Below are 18,328 nucleotides of genomic sequence, written 5' to 3'. Positions count from 1 at the left end.
TGAAACTATGGTGTCTTCTTTGTTCATTTTGAAATATCTCATTAACACCTGCTGACCATGCGATCGATATCACTTAGCTAACAGAGACCAAACAGAAAGCAAACAGGCCTTCTACATTTGTACAGGTGCAAAGCTAAGGGTTTCATTGTCGTGTATAAATGTACTGCAAGACCCAACCAAATGGTGTTTATAACTATGCCTCAATTTTGCCAATGGATTGCCACTCTGCCCCTATTAGCTTGCACTGTAGCTCCACATTACTCGCCCAGACTTCCAAACCAGCCCCTTTACAAACGTGGGGCAGAGAATCTTGCTTTGTAGTGCAGGAAAGTCAGGGGAAGCCAAAGCACGACCCCTTTTTGACAGCACGAACTGTCATATACCAACAAATTTAAAATGTCCCAGCCATTATGAGAAGCTGTGGAGAGGTGGTGAGGGGGGCAGGCAAGTGGGTACGGGTAGGATGGCAGCTCATGTGAGTGAGGGGTTAGGGTGGGATTGGGAGGGTAGTCGGGTGGGGTGGGCAGAATTGTCGATGTGTGCTCAGAGAAGGTTAGGGGTGTACACACGTCCAGGGCAGGAACTCCAGGGGGAAGTCAGGTGGAGGGGGTGAGTTCAGTCGTATAGTAGCTCAGGAGAGAGAACTGGTTTTAAATCCTAACTTTTCCTGGGTAACTTCTGGTGAGTTAAAACCATCCGAAATCTCTGATTTTAGCTCAGTTTCAGGGGGTTCCAGATGTAGGAGGTTTGCCCTCCCGAAGTTGAAACTTTCCAGGCAATTCAGGGGTACGACTATCTGGAGACCGGAAGATCTCAGCCTATCTTACAATTTTTCAATCATTTGTTCTATTTTTGAATGGGTAACATTTCAACTTACTTGATGGACACAGATATTACACCTATCACAAAAGACCATCTCATTGCCCTCTTCGCTATCAGGGGAGCGGCAGACATCACAGATAACATCTTCATCGTACTCAATTCCCAGCCCTTCTTCAGTTTCTATGGCATGGTTCATGTTTTCATAGCAGTGACGTTCCAGTGCTTCAATAGTTTTCTCCATTGTGCATTCGTGAATTAAGCCACACCCTGAAAGAAGAGAATTTTAATTTAAAAATTGCTTTCACTTATTATTCAAATGAATCTTCATGATTACCAATCAATCATCAAGCAACAGGAAACCACTTTGAAGACACTGTTCCTCTTAAGAATTTAATATGCTCTGAAGCCCTCCAATTCCATATTGCACGCGTAGATAAAACAACTGTAATATAATGCCGTTCCTGTGATAAAACATTCCAAGGTGCATCACAGGACCATTATCAAACAAAATATGACACCAAACCACATAAGGAGATATCAGGTCAGCTTGGTTTTAAGAAGCATCTTAGAGTAAAGTGGCGTGGTGAAAGGAGGATCTTTCAAAGCTTACGGGTATAGGAAATAATGCGTGGCAATTAAAATCAGAGTACAAGGACAGAATTGGAGGAGTGCAGATGCTCACGGAAGATTGTGGGCCTGGAGGAAAGCACAGAGCTAGGGTGAGACATAGCCACGGAGGGATTTTAAAACAAGGATGAGAATTTTTAAATCAAACATGGGTTGACAGGGAGCCAACTTAGGTCAGTGAGCACAAGGGTTATAGGAAAATTGGAATGGGACTGGGAAAAAGTTAATGCCTGGACAGCAATGCATTGGGTAACCGCAAGTTTACCAAGGGTGGAATGTCGGAGTCCAGCCAGGGGTGTGTCAAATCTAGATGTAATGAAGGCATGAATGAGGGCTTCAGCAGCAGATGAGAGGAGCGAAGCCAGGTGATGTTATAGAGGTGGAAAAGCTGAGTAATTACACAAATGAGTTTGGTGCAACCAATGCTCCTACATTTCATAAAATGGTTGTTCACCTGATGCTCCATTTTGCAGTGTCCCACAAGTCACTATGGTCTTTCTGCACAGGCAAATTAACTAAATTACACTGATTATTTTTGGGGGGAAATTGCAGCCCCAACTCCTTATTGGTTCCCTGACCCAACTGGAAAGTTGCAACTCATGGAGGGGAAAAAAAAGTCATTGTTCTTTTCCTCATCTAATGATCTAATTTTTCTAAGAAAACCAAGCCCAAATCGCAAAATAAAACTGCTGAATGTCACATTTTATGTAAAAGATTAGCGCCAAAAAAGCACCACTTAATAATTTATGTCCTCCATTATGAGTGATAGTAGGCAGATGAAAATATTAAATTGAATAAAAATTTAGTATTTACCACCCCCTGTATTGAAACTACCAGACCCACAACCTCATAATTCGGAACAAATGAGTGGTTTGAATTTTCAAATACTATTTGCCAGGAAGTTATTCAAATTAATATTTAACAAAGAGAGATGACTGCATCCAATGTGGCAAATATACGTATGTGTTACTGGATAAACTAATTCAGGCGCACCCATTTCTCTTAGTTCTTCATTTGCTGCATGTAACCAGTAAATATCCACATCATCCAAGTCGTAGCGACACACGGTGCCCGCCAGTTCTAGGATGTTAACATAGCCAGGGTCCGAGGGTTCAGTGGTAGAACAGCGGATATACTTCCGTGGTTTTGTGAACAAAGTCTCCTTCACCTTTTCCACAATAACCCTAAAACGGCCAAACAAAAAAAAAATCAAACACCAAATTAGAATCAATCCAGCTCCAGTATTCCAACATATTTAACTTCACAGCAAAACATTTCACGAGACAAGAGTGCAAAAGCCTTCTTAAATTCTTTGGATCAAAACGTGGGCCTAATTTCTCCTTTCAAACTCAGTGATACAGAAGCGACGATTTACAGCACCTTATTAGAATTTAGACGTAATCTCCTAATTAAGCAGAGGCCATAGTATGAACCTGGAACCTTCAAGGTCTGTGTGGCAAATGGATTTACCCAGGCAAAATGTTTACAGATTCGATTTCATTCAGTAGGAAATTACTATTCCAATCCATGAACGATCACAAACAACTGGGTATAAATTAACCATATACACTATTACATTTGGTGAGTTTCTAAATATTACTTTACATGAAAATGAATTCCGAGTTTTTGAATCAGTGCCCTTTTCGCTCTCAGGGAAGCAGTATTATTTAACATTAGTTAAGAAAGGGATCATTATTCGTGGTTACAGAGGAACAGTCAGAGACAGAACTATGGAATTTATGTAGGGGTGGGGAAGCAGAGCGTTAAGATTGCAAATAAGAATTTTAATTTGTAATTTTCCTCTTTGGGCATCACATTACATTGATGTGCCGTCAAAAGTCAAGAAATCCATTCAAACCTTCAGCTTTAGCTGTCAGAACACACTTGGAGTCACTTGACAAAATAACTATAGACACAACAGGCCATTTGTCCCATCTTAGCTCAACCAGCCGGACTGAATCCCAAGTATTTCTTTAAATGATTCCACAGTTTTTGTCTCCACTATTGTAGTCAGGATTTTATTTAATGAATCGCTCATTTTGTGAAGATAAACTTTCTGAGACCAGTCCAATTATCTTAAAGTAACTGGATGGATGTGTTTTTTCTATATATTTAAATCTTACACCTCGATCATCTCTTGGACTTTCAAGGCAATAAAAGTCCAAATATTTTCCAATCTTTTCTCACAGACAGCGACCAACTAGATTAAGAATCAGCCCTGTGGTTAACGTTTACACTGCCTCTCGGGCTTGAATGCCTCCCTCACTTCTTGATGATCAGAAATAGACAGCATGGCAAGGTGTGGGTTGACCAGAATACACTGCACTTTGTTCATGACTTTCTGATTTGCAACGTACTGTTTAACTAACATTGTTCATTATTCCACTGGATATTTTAAATGCTGATATTCAGGACTGAGTGTCAAGTCCACTAAGACTCCCCAGCCTCCCCACTACTTCTTCACCACTGTCCAAGCATCTGCTTTGTTCATTTTCCCTAACTTTGTACAGTACTTAACATTTGTCTGTATTAAACTTCATTTGCCGTTGTTCTGACCACTCAAATAGTTCGCAAGTCCAAGTCATTCGCAACTCCTCATTAGTTCATTTTCACTGTTCACGCTAGTTTGGTTTCAACTTCTAATTTATCACGTTGCTTTGGATTGGATTCAAATTATAAAAGTTACAAATAGTCCAATAATCATCAGTGGGACACGTCACTCAGTATTTTCTCACACCCCAAAGTAATTTCTCTACCCATTACTGCTTAAGTCCCAAACTCCAGAATGTCGTGATTAACATTTCTAACATGCATCTCATTTTTCACTTCAGATATTCCTGTGCCACAGGTTCACTTACTGATGTGCTGTTGTTTTGCTATGACCAAAACAATTTCTGGGCGAATGGAATTAACATGATCAAGAACTTAATAGGAAGACACTAATATACAACGTCCATTCAACTCTTCACCACAAAACTGTATTTGCAATTTTGAACCCGTTAGGTGTCAGGCACCTGTAACAATTAATGGAAACAATGGTTACCGAACAGATGGATCTGGAATGGTTTCTGGACTGGCTGGAACCTGAACTCCTTTCTCCCACTCCTGCTTCCATTGATCAGCTAACAGATAGTATTCATCCTGGTTCACATGGTGGGAGTCTGGAATCTTCATGGCACTGATGAGATCCTTCCTGAATACCTACAAAAGCAAAACTAAAATATTTAAATGAACATTTAAAGAGGTTGCCAAAATGTGCAGAGGAGATAACGCACTGTGCTACACCATGGCAAGAATCTGGCCCAATTCCATAGTTCCTCACACGGCTCGTCAACATGAGAGTTTCATCCAAAGTAGTTCTTGTGCACCATCTAGTGATTAAATGCACGGCAGAATAAGCAGAGGCTTTTTGGGACAGATCACGCACCATTTCAGCCAGGGAGAATAGAAGAGTAGAAGGAAGATAAATGTGCCCGAGCATAACCTTTACCTTGTCCCTAAAAAGATATGACAATAAACTGAAACCCTTGGCCGATACATTTTTAAATGCTCAATGACATGTTACGTTTTCTCAAGTTGACAATGCCAACAACAGATTCAGATTAATAAACCCGAGGGGTACTCTCGTTCACTGATCTTTTGATTTGTCCTAACTTTTCATTTTCCTGTTAGAAAAATATGAGAAAGCTGAGATTTTCCAGCACTTTCTGCATCCGCGGTATTCTGCTTTTATCTTGCACGAGAAAGCCAGCCTGATGAACTTCAAGGAGATTTCAATTATCAGAATTCAGTTCCATCAAGCTTATGTGCGCTAATATTAAGGTCTAGGTGAAAATCAGTTCACTCTCCCTGTAAAACAGTGATGCAGTTGGGTAAGGGAGAAGGTCATTCAGCCCCTTGGGCCTGCTATGCAATTTAATTAGATCACTACTGATCTACAACTGAATTTTTATTTTCCCACCCATATGTTCCTTAACCCTGTCTGCCCTTAGCTCACAAAATCTTTTTCAATCTTGAAATCTAAAATTGCCAGAGTAACCCCTGTCATTTTGGGAAGCATGGGGGTGAGGAGGAGGAAAAACGTTCCAAAATTCTACCACACTGTGCATTAAAAATGCTTCCTGATTTTGCTGCTGAATTGTTTGATTCTAATCATGTCCCTTGCTCTTGATTTCCCCCACCAGAGGAGATAGCTTTTTTTCTGTACCGAGTCAATGAGACCTTTTCAACATTCAAAACACCTTGAATCAGATCATCACGATATCTCCTAACCGCAAGGCAATTCACGCCAGGTTTATGAAACAGGATCACAATTCAATCCAGTAAGTCATGGTACCATTCTTGTGAATCTGCTCTCCACCCCCCCCCCCTTTCAAATAGGGGAATTACTGTAATCGATCGTTTATACATTGGTTGTATGCACAGATCTTGGAAGGAAATTTACCCAATTTAGAATTTTCTTTGCAAGAAAAATTATAGATCTTTACATCTCTGGCTTTTGTGGTTAGAATAGAATAGAATTAGTGGTGCAGAAGCAAGCCATTCAGCCCATTAAGCCTGGACCAATAACAATCCCACCTAGAATCCCTGTAACCCCCCCCCATATTTACCCTGCCTGTCCCCCTGACGCTAATGGGCAATTTAGCATGGGCAATCCACCTAACCTGAACATCTTTAGACTGTGGGAGGAAACTGGAGCACCAAGAGGAAACCCTCGCAGATACGGGGAGAGTGTGCAAACTCCACATTGATGGGGACCTGAGGCCAGAATTGAACCCGGGACCCTGGCACTGTGATGCAGCAGTGCTAAACACTCTGCCACCATGCTGGTTAGGAAACAAAAAAAATTCTGCAAGCTCTAGAAGGCGTCAGATGATAGATTCACTATTATTCCAAGTTTACAGGAGCTTGCGTGTGAAAAGCTAACCTCCCACGGATACAGGGAAATCTTGTACTTTTCTTGCAATTTTTCCCTACTTGAGAAAGATTGTCAGGGCTCAAAGTTTAATCATATATGCATACATGTTTTTTCCTCAAAAATTCATGGTCTACTTGTCACGCAGTGAAAATCAAGTTTTTTTTTAAACCTTACAAATTAAACATTTATAATAACTTGTTTCTCATTATGTACCAACCTCAGCAAGTTTCTTCTTCCCACGAGCTGAGGCATGCCGGTCACTCCTGTACTTTGAATGGGAGGACAACGACGTTGAAGGACCTACGTAGGAAGTTACAATAGTCAACATTGAGAACATAACATAAAGCCAAGATTAAGACACGAGACATCACACGATTAGAGATCTAATTGAAATATGTTGCAAGAACAAGATACTCAAAACAGGATTAAAACAAACAGGTAAATTGGGAAACTATAAATACAACTTCGGATAATCAGTTCCTCATTCACTATGTGTGCTCTTCGGTGAAGAAAGTCTGCTACTCTTACCCGGTCTGGGATAATTTTGACTCCAGTCCAATCTATGTGGTCGACTTATTTTCATCAGAACAACGAAAGATGGGAAATAAAAGCTGTCTTACAAGTGTCAGTTGCACCTCAAGAGCAAATGTAGAAAAAAATCCTTTGGACCACGGATTGAGTGTTAATTCTAAATATTACTGGCATTCATACATGTTGCAGAATTTGCATTTCAATAGTCTGAGGTAATTCATCTGCAGGCAACTTTGGTGACAGTGATGGGTTTTTTCTTTATGCGTCCCCCAGCACATCATTGTACAGATCCCCATTGACAGCTTAATCACAGAAGTTTAATTTGGAAGACTGACGTACAATATGGCAAAAGCCTCCTTTCTTTGGAATATCTTTCTCTCCGAGAACATTTTTTATCAATGTGCAGCTTATTTAAATAACTGGCAGTTCAAAGGAACTTTCTGAAGCACAAGGGCCAGACTTCCTCCAAGTGGCAATCAGCAGTGGACTGCCACTCTGTACTGACTTACCTGCGATAAAATTCTAAAACGCCTGTCTCGCCTAACCTCCCTGACTCAGGCTGGGTGAGATTCGGACAGCTCAGTACGTCCCCGGCTCCAGCGAGTGTAAAAGAAGCAGAGCAAAGGAGGTCATGCCCCCTCTTTTATGGCACTAGCAGCCTTTAAGTAGGTGAGTTTAAATGTCCCATTGAAAATAACAGGCCAGGGAGAAGGTAGGTGTCGAAGGTAAATGAATGGGATGTGGAAGGTGGGGGGTGTTGGACATCAGGTCAAGGAGGCTGGGGATGGCCCATGCAAGTGTGTGTCTGGGTCTTTAGAATAGTTATACTGAAGTTAGAAGTGGTTTTATTTCTTCTAATTCTTTCAGAGTAACTATTAGTGCATCACTGGCAGAACCATCTGAAGTTAGCAGTTTAAAATCGCTTTGTCAAATGGTTCCCAGCACAGCGCAATTGTTCAGGGACAGTTAGCACTTGACAATTGTCGTGTAAATCCTTACCTGGGAACACTGGAAAGGGATTTCCCAGCACATCTTTGGATTAGCCCCCAAATCTGATGCTGGGGAACCAGGAAGTTACAAGCCATTGTCTGAGCAGTATTGCTGCAATTTCAGAGAAGAAAGATCTCCCAAAATAACATTTCCACTTTCATATGACTACCTTGATTGCTTCTGTCGCTTGCATGCAAGCCAGTAAGTGTCAAACTCAGGCTTTGAAATGAGGATTCACTTACAGGCTGAATCAAAATGAATATCCCAAATGGCATCATGCCGTTTTCGGACATGGTAAATACAGAAATAACAGCTAGAGGTCTTAGGCAAAAAAAAAACAGATGGCCACAAGGATACACTTGGATAGGAGGGGTACAATACCATCTTTTCACTTACTCTCATTGTCTGAACTGTCACTGCTGCTCAAATGTCTGTTGCGTTTCATCCTGTCATGCCCTTTAAGGAAAGGAAGAGGTTCAGTTTTCCAATTCTAGTACATCAAATACAGCACTGATTTAATTCCACACCAGTGGATATTCAAATATGCACATCTGACTTACCATAAATTCTAAGTATATGCACATACTAATTCAATATTGTATATCAGGTGCTGAATCCATCATCCACACAAGTTAGCGCTACAAAGGGAGAAGAAAAAAATAGATTAATTCAGTAAACATCTTACATATTTGAAAGTTTCAAAATTTACGCATGTACTTCAAGGATTGTTGTGACTAAGTGAAAATTGTCACGACACTTTGCATCATTCAATAATGAAACAATGCCGTAGCTCATCTGATAGCCTAATAGAGTCATAGAGGTTTACAGCATGGAAACAGGCCCTTCGGCCCAACTTGTCCATGCCGCCCTTTTTTTTAAAACCCTAAGCTAATCCCAATTGGCCCATATCCCTCTATACCCATCGTACCCATGTAACTATCTAAATGCTTTTTAAAAGATAAAATTGTACCCGCCTCTACTACCATCTCTGGCAGCTTGTTCCAGACACCCACCACCCTCCGTGTGAAAAAATTGCCCCTCCGGACACTTTTGTATCTCTCCCCTCTCACCTTAAACCGATGCCCCCAAGTTTTATACTCCCCTGCCTTTGGGAAAAGATATTGACTCTCTACCTTGTCTATGCCCCTCATTAGTTTATAGACCCCTACAAGGTCACCCCTCAGCCTCCCACGCTCCAGAGAAAAAAGTCCCAGTCTATTCAGCCTCCCCTTATAACTCAATCCATCAAGTCCTGGTAGCATCCTGGTAAATCTTTTCTGCACTCTTTCTAGTTTAATAATATCCTTTCTATAATAGAGTGACCAGAACTGTACACACTATTCCAAGTGTGGCCTGACCAATTTCTTGTACAACTTCAACAAGACATCCCAACTCGGGGCGGCACGGTAGCACAGTGGTTAGCACTGCTGCTTCACAGTTCCAGGGTCCCGGGTTCGATTCCCGGCTCGGGTCACTGTCTGTGTGGAGTTTGCACATTCTCCTCGTGTCTGCGTGGGTTTCCTCCGGGTGCTCCGGTTTCCTCCCACAGTCCAAAGATGTGCGGGTTAGGTTGATTGGCCAGGTTAAAAATTGCCCCTTAGAGTCCTGAGATGCTTAGATTAGCGGGTAAATATGTGGGGTGACGGGGATAGGGCCTGGGTGGGATTGTGGTCGGTGCAGACTCGATGGGCCGAATGGCCTCCTTCTGCACTGTAGGGTTTCTATGATTTCTATGAACTCCTGTATTCAATGTTCTGACCGATGAAACCAAGCATGCCGAATGCCTTCTTCACCACTCTGTCCACCTGTGACTCCACTTTCAAGGAGCTATGAACATGTACCTCTAGATCTCTTTGTTCTGTAACTCTCCCCAACACCCTACCATTAACTGAGTAGTTAACTAATAAGGGAAAACTAAACTGCAGTACTAACCAGGATATCTCTGGTCCAAATTCAATTCTGTACTTACTCAGTGCCCAGCTGGAGAAATGGTTGGGTGTAAAATTTTATCTTAAAACATCTTGGTTGGAAAACACAAGTGGTAAAAGCCAGCAACCAGTGTTCCTGATCATTGTTTGGCTACTCGTTAGAAAATTCACATATGGACACCTCGAGTGAGAACAGAATTAAGGGTAAGGCTCAGCTGTGATACTAACCTTGAAGTGACTTTAAAACAAAGGCAGCTCAGAATAAACATCAGGTCCACATATTCAAACCAGGAATCTTTGCATACTACTCAACACGATAGGGTTTCCAGTTAACAGCCAGCTTACACAAGTTTACCAAAGGCCAAATTTGCACAGTACCTGCCTCCCTTGGATATGAATCTCACTCAGTGAATACTGCCAATTCCCAAAACTATATCAAGTGTTTCCTTGCAAAATCAATAGTAAATATTGAAGTCTTTAAAGTTTTGCTACAGAAATCCTAATAAAACGCAATTTAGACAAAATACTAAAAGGGTTAAAGGCCTGGACAACACCTGACTAGTAGCAAGTAACATTCACACCATGCAAATGCCAGACAATGACCATCTCTAACAACAGAGAATCTAATCATCACCCCATTACACTTAATGACATTACCATCACCGAATCCCCCATGATCAAAATTCTAGGGGTTACCATTAACCAGAAACTGAACTGAAGCAGCCATATACTGTATCTATAACAATAGTTCAGAGGCTGTGAATTCTGTGGTCAGTAACTCACCTCCCAAAGTCTTTCCACCATCTACAAGTCAAAGGTCAGGAGTGTGATGGAATATTCGCCACTTGCTGGATTAGTGCAGCTCCAACAATGCTCAAGAAGCATGACCCCATCCAGGACAAAGCAACCTGCTTGATTGGCAGCCATCCACCATCAACAACAGTGGCAGCAGTGTGTACCATCTACAAATAAGATACACCGCAGCAGCTCACCGGGGTTCCTTTGACAGCATCTTCCAAACCCACGACCTCTGCCACCTAGGACAAGAGAATCAGATGCATGGGCACACCACCATCTGCATGTTCCCCACCACGGCGCACACCATCACACCAATGGGCAGCACAGCGGCAAGCACTGCTGCCTCACTGCACCAGGGACCAAGGTTTGACTCCCGGCTTGGGTCACTGTGTGTGCGGAGTTTGCACGTTCTCCACCGTGTCTGCATGGGTTTCCTCCGGTTTCCTTCCATAGTCCGAAAGACATGCTGATTAGGTGCATTGGCCAGGCTAAATTCTCTCTCAGTGTACCCAAATAGGCACTAGAGCGTGGCGACTAGGAGATTTTCACAGTAACTCATTGCAGTGTTAATGTACGCATAGTTGTGACACTAATAAATTTTAAACCATCCTGAAGTGCAACTATATCACCACTCGGGTGTCGCTGGGTCAAAACCTTGTAACTTCCTCTCAAACAGCAGTGTGTGTGTATCCACAGTGCAGCGCTTCAAGGCAGCTCACCATTATCTGCTCAAGAGAAATAAAAAGACTCGCCTAGCTAGCAATGCCCCATGAATTTTTAAGTGCTCTGGAGCTCCGATATTTCTATTTCATAATTGGTAGAAGTGTTGGGGAAGATTATTTTTTCAGGATCTATAGGCTATACAAGAAAAAAAATCAATTTTAAAACAAGAATATTTGTTACTGAACTAAAACGGTCTAGTACAGTTCATGAGGGAAATGGCAATAAACTTCCTCATAATAATAATGATGAGAAAGCCCAAGCTGCTTACAAGAGGTCTGGCATGTTTTCAAATGGTTTCACAGCTGCCTATACACAATTTTCAGGACACATTAAGAGACCCAACAAAAGAAGGTTGGAGATGAAGGGATGTCCAACCCTGCATTGAAATTATAAAAGCGAAGGGATAATGTACATCTGTAATTTAATAAAGGCCACATAAAGATACACTAAAGAAAATAAAAGTGAACAAAGCTCAAAAACTATGTTCACTGCCACAGAGTTATTTATGGGTTTACTCATTGTTCAAGCCAAACCATCAGAGATCACTAAACACTAGAGGGGTTAGGAAGACTGTAAGAAGCCAGACATTACTCTTACCTTTTTAAAAAAAGGAAATTGCAAATATTATTCAGGAAATTATAAACCAGAGATTTTGCATACAACTGTGGATCCATTTTCTAAAAATCAACATAGTAAATTGATGGTTGTGTAATTTAAGACAGTACAAATAAACCTGATTTACTTTGGTGCTCAAGTTTATTTGCACAATCTTAAAAGACACAATCAGAAGCAGCCATACCAGTAGTGCTGGTTCACTACATATGCTCGTCACAAGCGAGCATAAGGAAGCTATGGAAATTCATAAATTCTATCTAAATAGATGACCCCAGAGCATTGGTTATCTCTATTTCAATCTATATACGGGTTCATGAAGGAAAAGATCTTGTCAACCCAACTTCCTGGTTTTCTTTGAAGGCATGACAACAGGAAAAGCAATGGATGTGATGTACTTGGATTTCATCAAGGCCTTTGATACAGGTACTCTCCAAAGGCTGGTACTGAAAATAAAAGTGGGATTCAATTAATAACACACAATGGATACATAATGTAATTAACAGGGTGAAAGGGAATGGCATGTATCCGCCTTGTAGAATATCAGTGGGGTCACAGAGTTTGTTTTAAGACCTCCTTTGTTTAATAAATTCACAAATTATTTTTTTGATTTGATTTATTGTCACATGTATTAGTGTACAGTGAAAAGTATTGTTTCTTGCTATACAGACAAAGTATACCATTCATAGAGAAGGAAAGGAGAGAGTGCAGAATGTAAAAGAGTTAGAACGAAGTTTTAGAAGCATAGAACGAGAGTAAAAGATAGAATTAGAAGGTATGCTGGGCACAGCTTGCCAGAAGTCGCCTCGCTCCGGCTCCATCTTGGATACATGATATGGGGCAAGATGTCACAAAGCATAATGTTGCAGTTGGTACAAAGCTAATGAAGGTGGAAAATCCCAAAGCTGAACAGGCTAGGCACACAGGAGGATTTGAACTTGCATGGAAATTCAGCAAACAGATGGAATTTCAACACAGAAACAATCAAGTGCACTCCATTGGCTGCAAAGGCTGAAATGGTGAAGTAAAATGGCATGACGGGCTACTTTGCTCTGGGGTCAAATCAGACCTGTAATTATTCACCATGCACTGCACTAAAACGGAGTCTGTGAGCAGCTCTCATGTTGCTGAACAGTGATGCTGGAGTTGCGGAGCAGATGCACCTTTGAGTTCACATGATGGCCGTGTGCTTATTCCATTAGAGCAATGATGATTTTTTTTCCCCTCCTCCTTCCGCCAACTTAATTTAGTGTGGTTTGCTGTTTTTCTTATTGCTCTGCTGTAGCTCAGCAATAATCAATTGTACTACAATATTGATTCAATTTTAAAAATTAATGTTCATCTTCTTTGAAGCTTCACAAATCTTAATTTTTTTTTAGTTTAAAAATTCATTGAGAAGGTCACGTATTAAAAGAAAGTAATGCTATTTTAAATTAGATCCACTTCAACAAAGCCAATGAAAGAGAAAATTATTTCCTGAGCAGTCCCCATTTCATAATTAAAGTATGCTCATAAATTACAAAATTGATATATTAACTGCACTGATTTGGCTTTCAACAGATCGCTTACCCGACAAGTCAAAAATTAGTGAAAGCAAAGTTAAACTTCCAGGAAGAACATTTAATGTTTTAAATTCAGGAAAGTGGAATGTGTGGAGAACTTGCACACAGGGATACAGGTTCCACAGAAATCTTTAATCAATGACAGTGTTAAACTGTATCCAACCATTTCACAGATTTATAATTTAGAGAACAATATAATCCTACAGTAGTGAGTTATACTGCCCAATTTACACTAACTCTCCAAATCAAAAAATAGCCAGCTTTGGACATGCACCATAGTCCGTATGCTGGTGACTGCTCCTGCATTAGGATTGCCCTATTGATTCTTCAGCAACAATCCTCATTTGATTTTCATAAGCTTCAATTTTAAAGTCACACTTAACTATGTTGTTTCTTCTCATATGTTATAAATTTATTGTCCCCTTTCCTACACCTATCCTTATGAACTGTCCTGATGAATGCAAGAGGAAAACTTCAATAGCAATGTACTGCCAAACAACATTTGTATACCTGAGACAGAGTTACAACAAAGGCCAAATTCAAGATATCAAAAACCAATCAGACACCACTTGACAGCCAATTAGCACTCTCTTCTCACGTAGTGCAAATTGTTGTTTCATTTACCATTGGGTACTCTTTTTAAAAGTTTATTTATTAGTCACAAGTAAAGCTTACATTAACATTGCAATGAATGAAATTTCCCTAGTCGTCACAATCTGGCGCCTGTTCGGGTCAATGCACCTAACCAGCGCGTCTTTCAGACTGTGGGAGGAAACCGGAGCACTCTGAGGAAACCCATGCAGACATGGGGAGAACATGCAAACTCCGCACACTGACCCAAGCCGGAAATCGAACCCAGGTCCCTGATGCTGTGAAGCAGCAGTGTTAACCACTGTGCTACCGTGCCGCCCAGTTTATGAACTGTTTGAATGAGGGAAAGATGAAAATCTTTGACAGCATGTCTCTTTTTCAAAAAGACTCCAATAACTTTAGGATTTCTATCAGCTTTGCAAGATTGGCATTTTTAAAGTTGTCAGCCCTAGAATGGCAAAAAGTCAGTGTGAAAGCAATAATATAAAATCACATCTAATGATGTACTCACATAATAATTGTTAATTATGTTATGTCGAAGTTCTTCTGTGAGACATGCCAAGGGGTCACTGTTGGAACCACCATTACTGTTACTAATGTATATAAATAACTTGGATTCAGAAACTCTTATAATCAGTCACATAGAACAGTACAGCACAGAACAGGCCCTTCGGCCCACGATGTTGTGCCGAGCTTTATCTGAAACCAAGATCAAGCTATCCCACTCCCTAGCATCCTGGTGTGCTCCATTGTGCCTATCCAATAACCGCTTAAATGTTCCTAAAGTGTCTGACTCCACTATCACTGCAGGCAGTCCATTCCACACCCCAACCACTCTCTGCGTAAAGAACCTACCTCTGATATCCTTCCTGTATCTCCCACCACGAACCCACATATGCAGATGTTAAATTAGGGTGTGGAATCAAAGGATTTGTCACAAATTATAGTGCTGGGAAGAATACGTACATGATCGCAACAATGTCAGATTAAACTTAAAGCTGGTTGGCAAGAATTATGGCACTTTGGAAGGAAAATGTGTGACATGCATGCTTCATGAATGCTGCTTAAATAGCTAAGCAATTAAGGAGACCATAAATCTTAGTAGATTTGATCCTCAACACATCCAATCATTGCAAAGCAGTAAACAAAGCCAAAATTAATATTAGATCATATATCAAACAATGGAGTATACATCATGCAAGTTGTGGTCAAAGTATACCGTGCTCTGATGACACCATATTTGAATATTGTGTTGAGTTCTGGTTACCAGGAAGCAAAACTGATTCTGGCACAGAATGAAATGTAGATAAGAGCCACAAGTCTGTTCGCAGGTTTGGGTGCCTAAATCAAAAGTACAGACTGGAAAAGAGTGGGTTTCTTAGTTTAGAACAAACTTGCCCAAGAGATGATTGTATACATGTACGTAAAAGATAGTTACGGACTTGGAAAAGGTAAATACAAATAGATCATGACTACTCTATAAAATGTAGAGTAAGACAAAGAGCCACAGATTCAAAAAGAGTGGCCAACACAAAGGGCAAACTTCCACATTCAACAGCGGAAGGAAAAAGTACAGACTAATTCAAAAACAATGTCATGAAATTTCAGTTAATTAATTAAATGGGACACGACAGTCCATCTAGATGATTGAACTACGATCGATGATTTGGCCTTCGTATCCATAAATGCTTAACGACTTGCTCTACAACAGATGAAACTGAAAATATGAGCTGATGATTCATTTTGATAAAAGATCGACCTGATTATGAAAAAGTCACGGACAATAAATTTATCAGGATCTTCAAAGAAATGAAGGGCTGTGTTGACAACAAAAAATCTATTTAGATTTTAGCAAGTCCTGATACCAAAGTTAAAGTTTATTTATTTGTCACAAGTAAGGCTTACATTAACACTGCAATGAAGTTACTGTGAAATTCCCCTAGTTGCCACGGCTCCAGCTTCTGTTCGGGTCAATGGACCTAACCAGCACGTCTTTCAGATTGTGGCAGGAAACCCACGCAGACACAGGGAGAATGTGCAAACTCCACACAGTCACCCAAGCTGGGAATCGAATCCGGGTCCCTGGTGCTGTGAGGCAGCAGTGCCAACCACTGTGCTGCCCCTTGTCACATAAGCCTAGGAATGCACCAAACAGGAAACAAGCTTCTGGATTGAAACTGTCTACCTCAAAGAAAGAAAAATGGTGTTAAGAATGGTACAATCACTACTAGTGCCATGTGACAGTGCTAAGGCTACTCATTGCTTAATAAACTGCAAATAAGTGGCCCTGGTCCCATGAGAAAACACCAAAACATTCAAATTATGCTGAATTGGGTGGGTTTGAAACAAAAGCAAATAGACAAAGAAACTTCCAAGAGATCAGAAGATAGGTTTGCATTGTGTGAGCTGATGAGTTGAAACCAGTAAGAACCTCAGAACACCCCAAAGTATTTAACAGTAATAAAGCACTTTCAAAGCGGAGGCGCTGTTATAAAATTTGCACACAGCAAACTCTCACAAACAGCAATGAGATATTGACCAGAATTTTCTTTTCTGATGTTGATCGAGAGAGATCAGGGAAGACACCCTTACTCTTCTCTAAAATTGTGGCATTGGATTATTACATCCACAAGAAGAGACAGGAAGATCCTTGGATTAACAACTTATCTCATGCTGCAATATGAATCTGGAAGTGCCAGCCAATGTCTTGGCCGCTGGTCAGAAATGTAAACTAGAGTCATCACAAGCTGACCTTAATTTGTTGGGACATTTTAACCAAGTACAATGTCTTCACGCAACTTCTACAGACCTAGACCTGCAAATGCCAGTAGAGGCTCAATGAGCAATCATTCTAATAATAAACATGGGCATTTCCAAGGTTGGATTTATACAGTTCATAAAATGGTCCATATTAAATGCACTTCTTTGCATTTTGCATAAAGCAAATGTTTAAAAGCAGATTTAATTCCCTCTGGACCTAGTTAGTAAAGTAATTGTATAGCTGACTGATACAGTCAATGCCAAGTTAATTTGACCTGATACAGGAGAGCAGCTGGGATCAGCCAACTGGCTTCAGCTTCCTGCTATGCGGGCATGCGTAGGCATCAAATTGGATTCTCAAATAGTGTGCGCAGTTTTTGTTTCCGTTTTTAAGGAAAGATGTAAATGCATTGGAGGCAGTTCAGCAGAGGTTTACTAAATCGACACCTGGAATAAGTGAGTTGCCTTATGAGAAAAGGTCAGGCGGACTAGGCTTGTTTCCACTAGAGTTTAGATGAGTAAGGGGTGACTTGTCTTGACGAGGTGGACTTGGAAAGGATGTTTCCGTTTGTGAGTGAGCCCAGAACTAGAAAGCACTGTTTTAAAATTAGGGGTTGCCCTTTTAGGACTGAGATAAAGAGAATTTTATTCTCCTCATGGGGGTTTGGCGACTTTGGAACTTTCGGCCTCAGAAAGTGGTTGAGGTGCGGTTCTTGATTATTTTTAAGGTCGAGGTAGACAGATTCTTGTTAGACAAGGGAATCAAACGTTTTCAGAGGTAGATGGGGAATGTAGAACTTGGAAACACAAATAGATCAGTCACAATCTTACCGAATAGCAGAGCAGGCCTGAGGGGCCGAATGGCCTACTTTTGCTCCTATTTCGTACATTCGTATGGATAGTACCAAGTTAGCCCATATGACCAATGACTAAAACAAATATTCAATAGCTATGCTCAACAATGAGAACAACTTGAGTTACCAAAGTCCATCAAAACACACTGTGCCTTCATATGACGTGAAGGGAATGGAGGTTTTTTCCCTCAACTAACTTAGCCAAGATACAGATTAATGGTACAGCAGTCAAGATACTAGTTTCTCTTGCAATGGGAAGAAACCAAACATTAACTTAGTATTTTAAATTGGTCATCTGCAAACAATTTTTAGTTGCAGATACTTGGACAATTTCACATCCACAGAAAGACTGCCTCCAGTTTCATAACAGGTAAACAGCACGCAAAGTTGAAGGCAGCCAAAAGGATGGACCAAGCATAGCAAAACCACTTCCAATTCAGATTAGGTGGGCAAGTCACAACAGCTATGGGTTACATAACCAACAACTGAACTGCAAAAATAGTGTAAGCACTTGTGGGAGCTTTTCATACTACTCCAACCAATGCAAATCAAGAATTTCCAGAGAGCCAAGAACACAAAGAAAGCTACTTCCACATTATCCACCATACGCAA

At 40.8% G+C, this 18,328-nt stretch overlaps 1 protein-coding gene across 5 annotated transcripts in view; it reads right to left on the bottom strand.

Annotated features, from left to right (window-relative positions):
- The window catches only part of jade3 (jade family PHD finger 3), a 62,409-nt gene that overhangs the window by 24,785 nt on the left and 19,296 nt on the right, over positions 1–18,328 (bottom strand). The window contains exons 2-8 of one of the 5 annotated variants that reach the window (XM_078222455.1): positions 10,600–10,853; positions 8,449–8,526; positions 8,285–8,344; positions 6,585–6,667; positions 4,493–4,650; positions 2,443–2,633; positions 878–1,089 (exon numbers count right to left, since the gene is read on the bottom strand). In XM_078222455.1, the coding sequence (XP_078078581.1) occupies positions 878–1,089; positions 2,443–2,633; positions 4,493–4,650; positions 6,585–6,667; positions 8,285–8,333 (693 nt within the window). In that variant the 5' untranslated portion in view covers positions 8,334–8,344; positions 8,449–8,526; positions 10,600–10,853. Of the gene's footprint in view, positions 1–877; positions 1,090–2,442; positions 2,634–4,492; positions 4,651–6,584; positions 6,668–8,284; positions 8,345–8,448; positions 8,527–10,599; positions 10,854–11,934; positions 12,147–18,328 lie in introns of those variants that run through there. The other 4 variants (XM_078222457.1, XM_078222458.1, XM_078222454.1 and 1 more) reach the window with 4 other exon arrangements.

This window comes from Mustelus asterias, chromosome 10 (genome assembly GCF_964213995.1).
Source record: "Mustelus asterias chromosome 10, sMusAst1.hap1.1, whole genome shotgun sequence".
NCBI classification, from domain to species: domain Eukaryota; kingdom Metazoa; phylum Chordata; class Chondrichthyes; order Carcharhiniformes; family Triakidae; genus Mustelus; species Mustelus asterias.
Note: the sequence above shows the minus strand (reverse complement) of the source record. Positions and strands in the feature narration are given on the sequence as shown.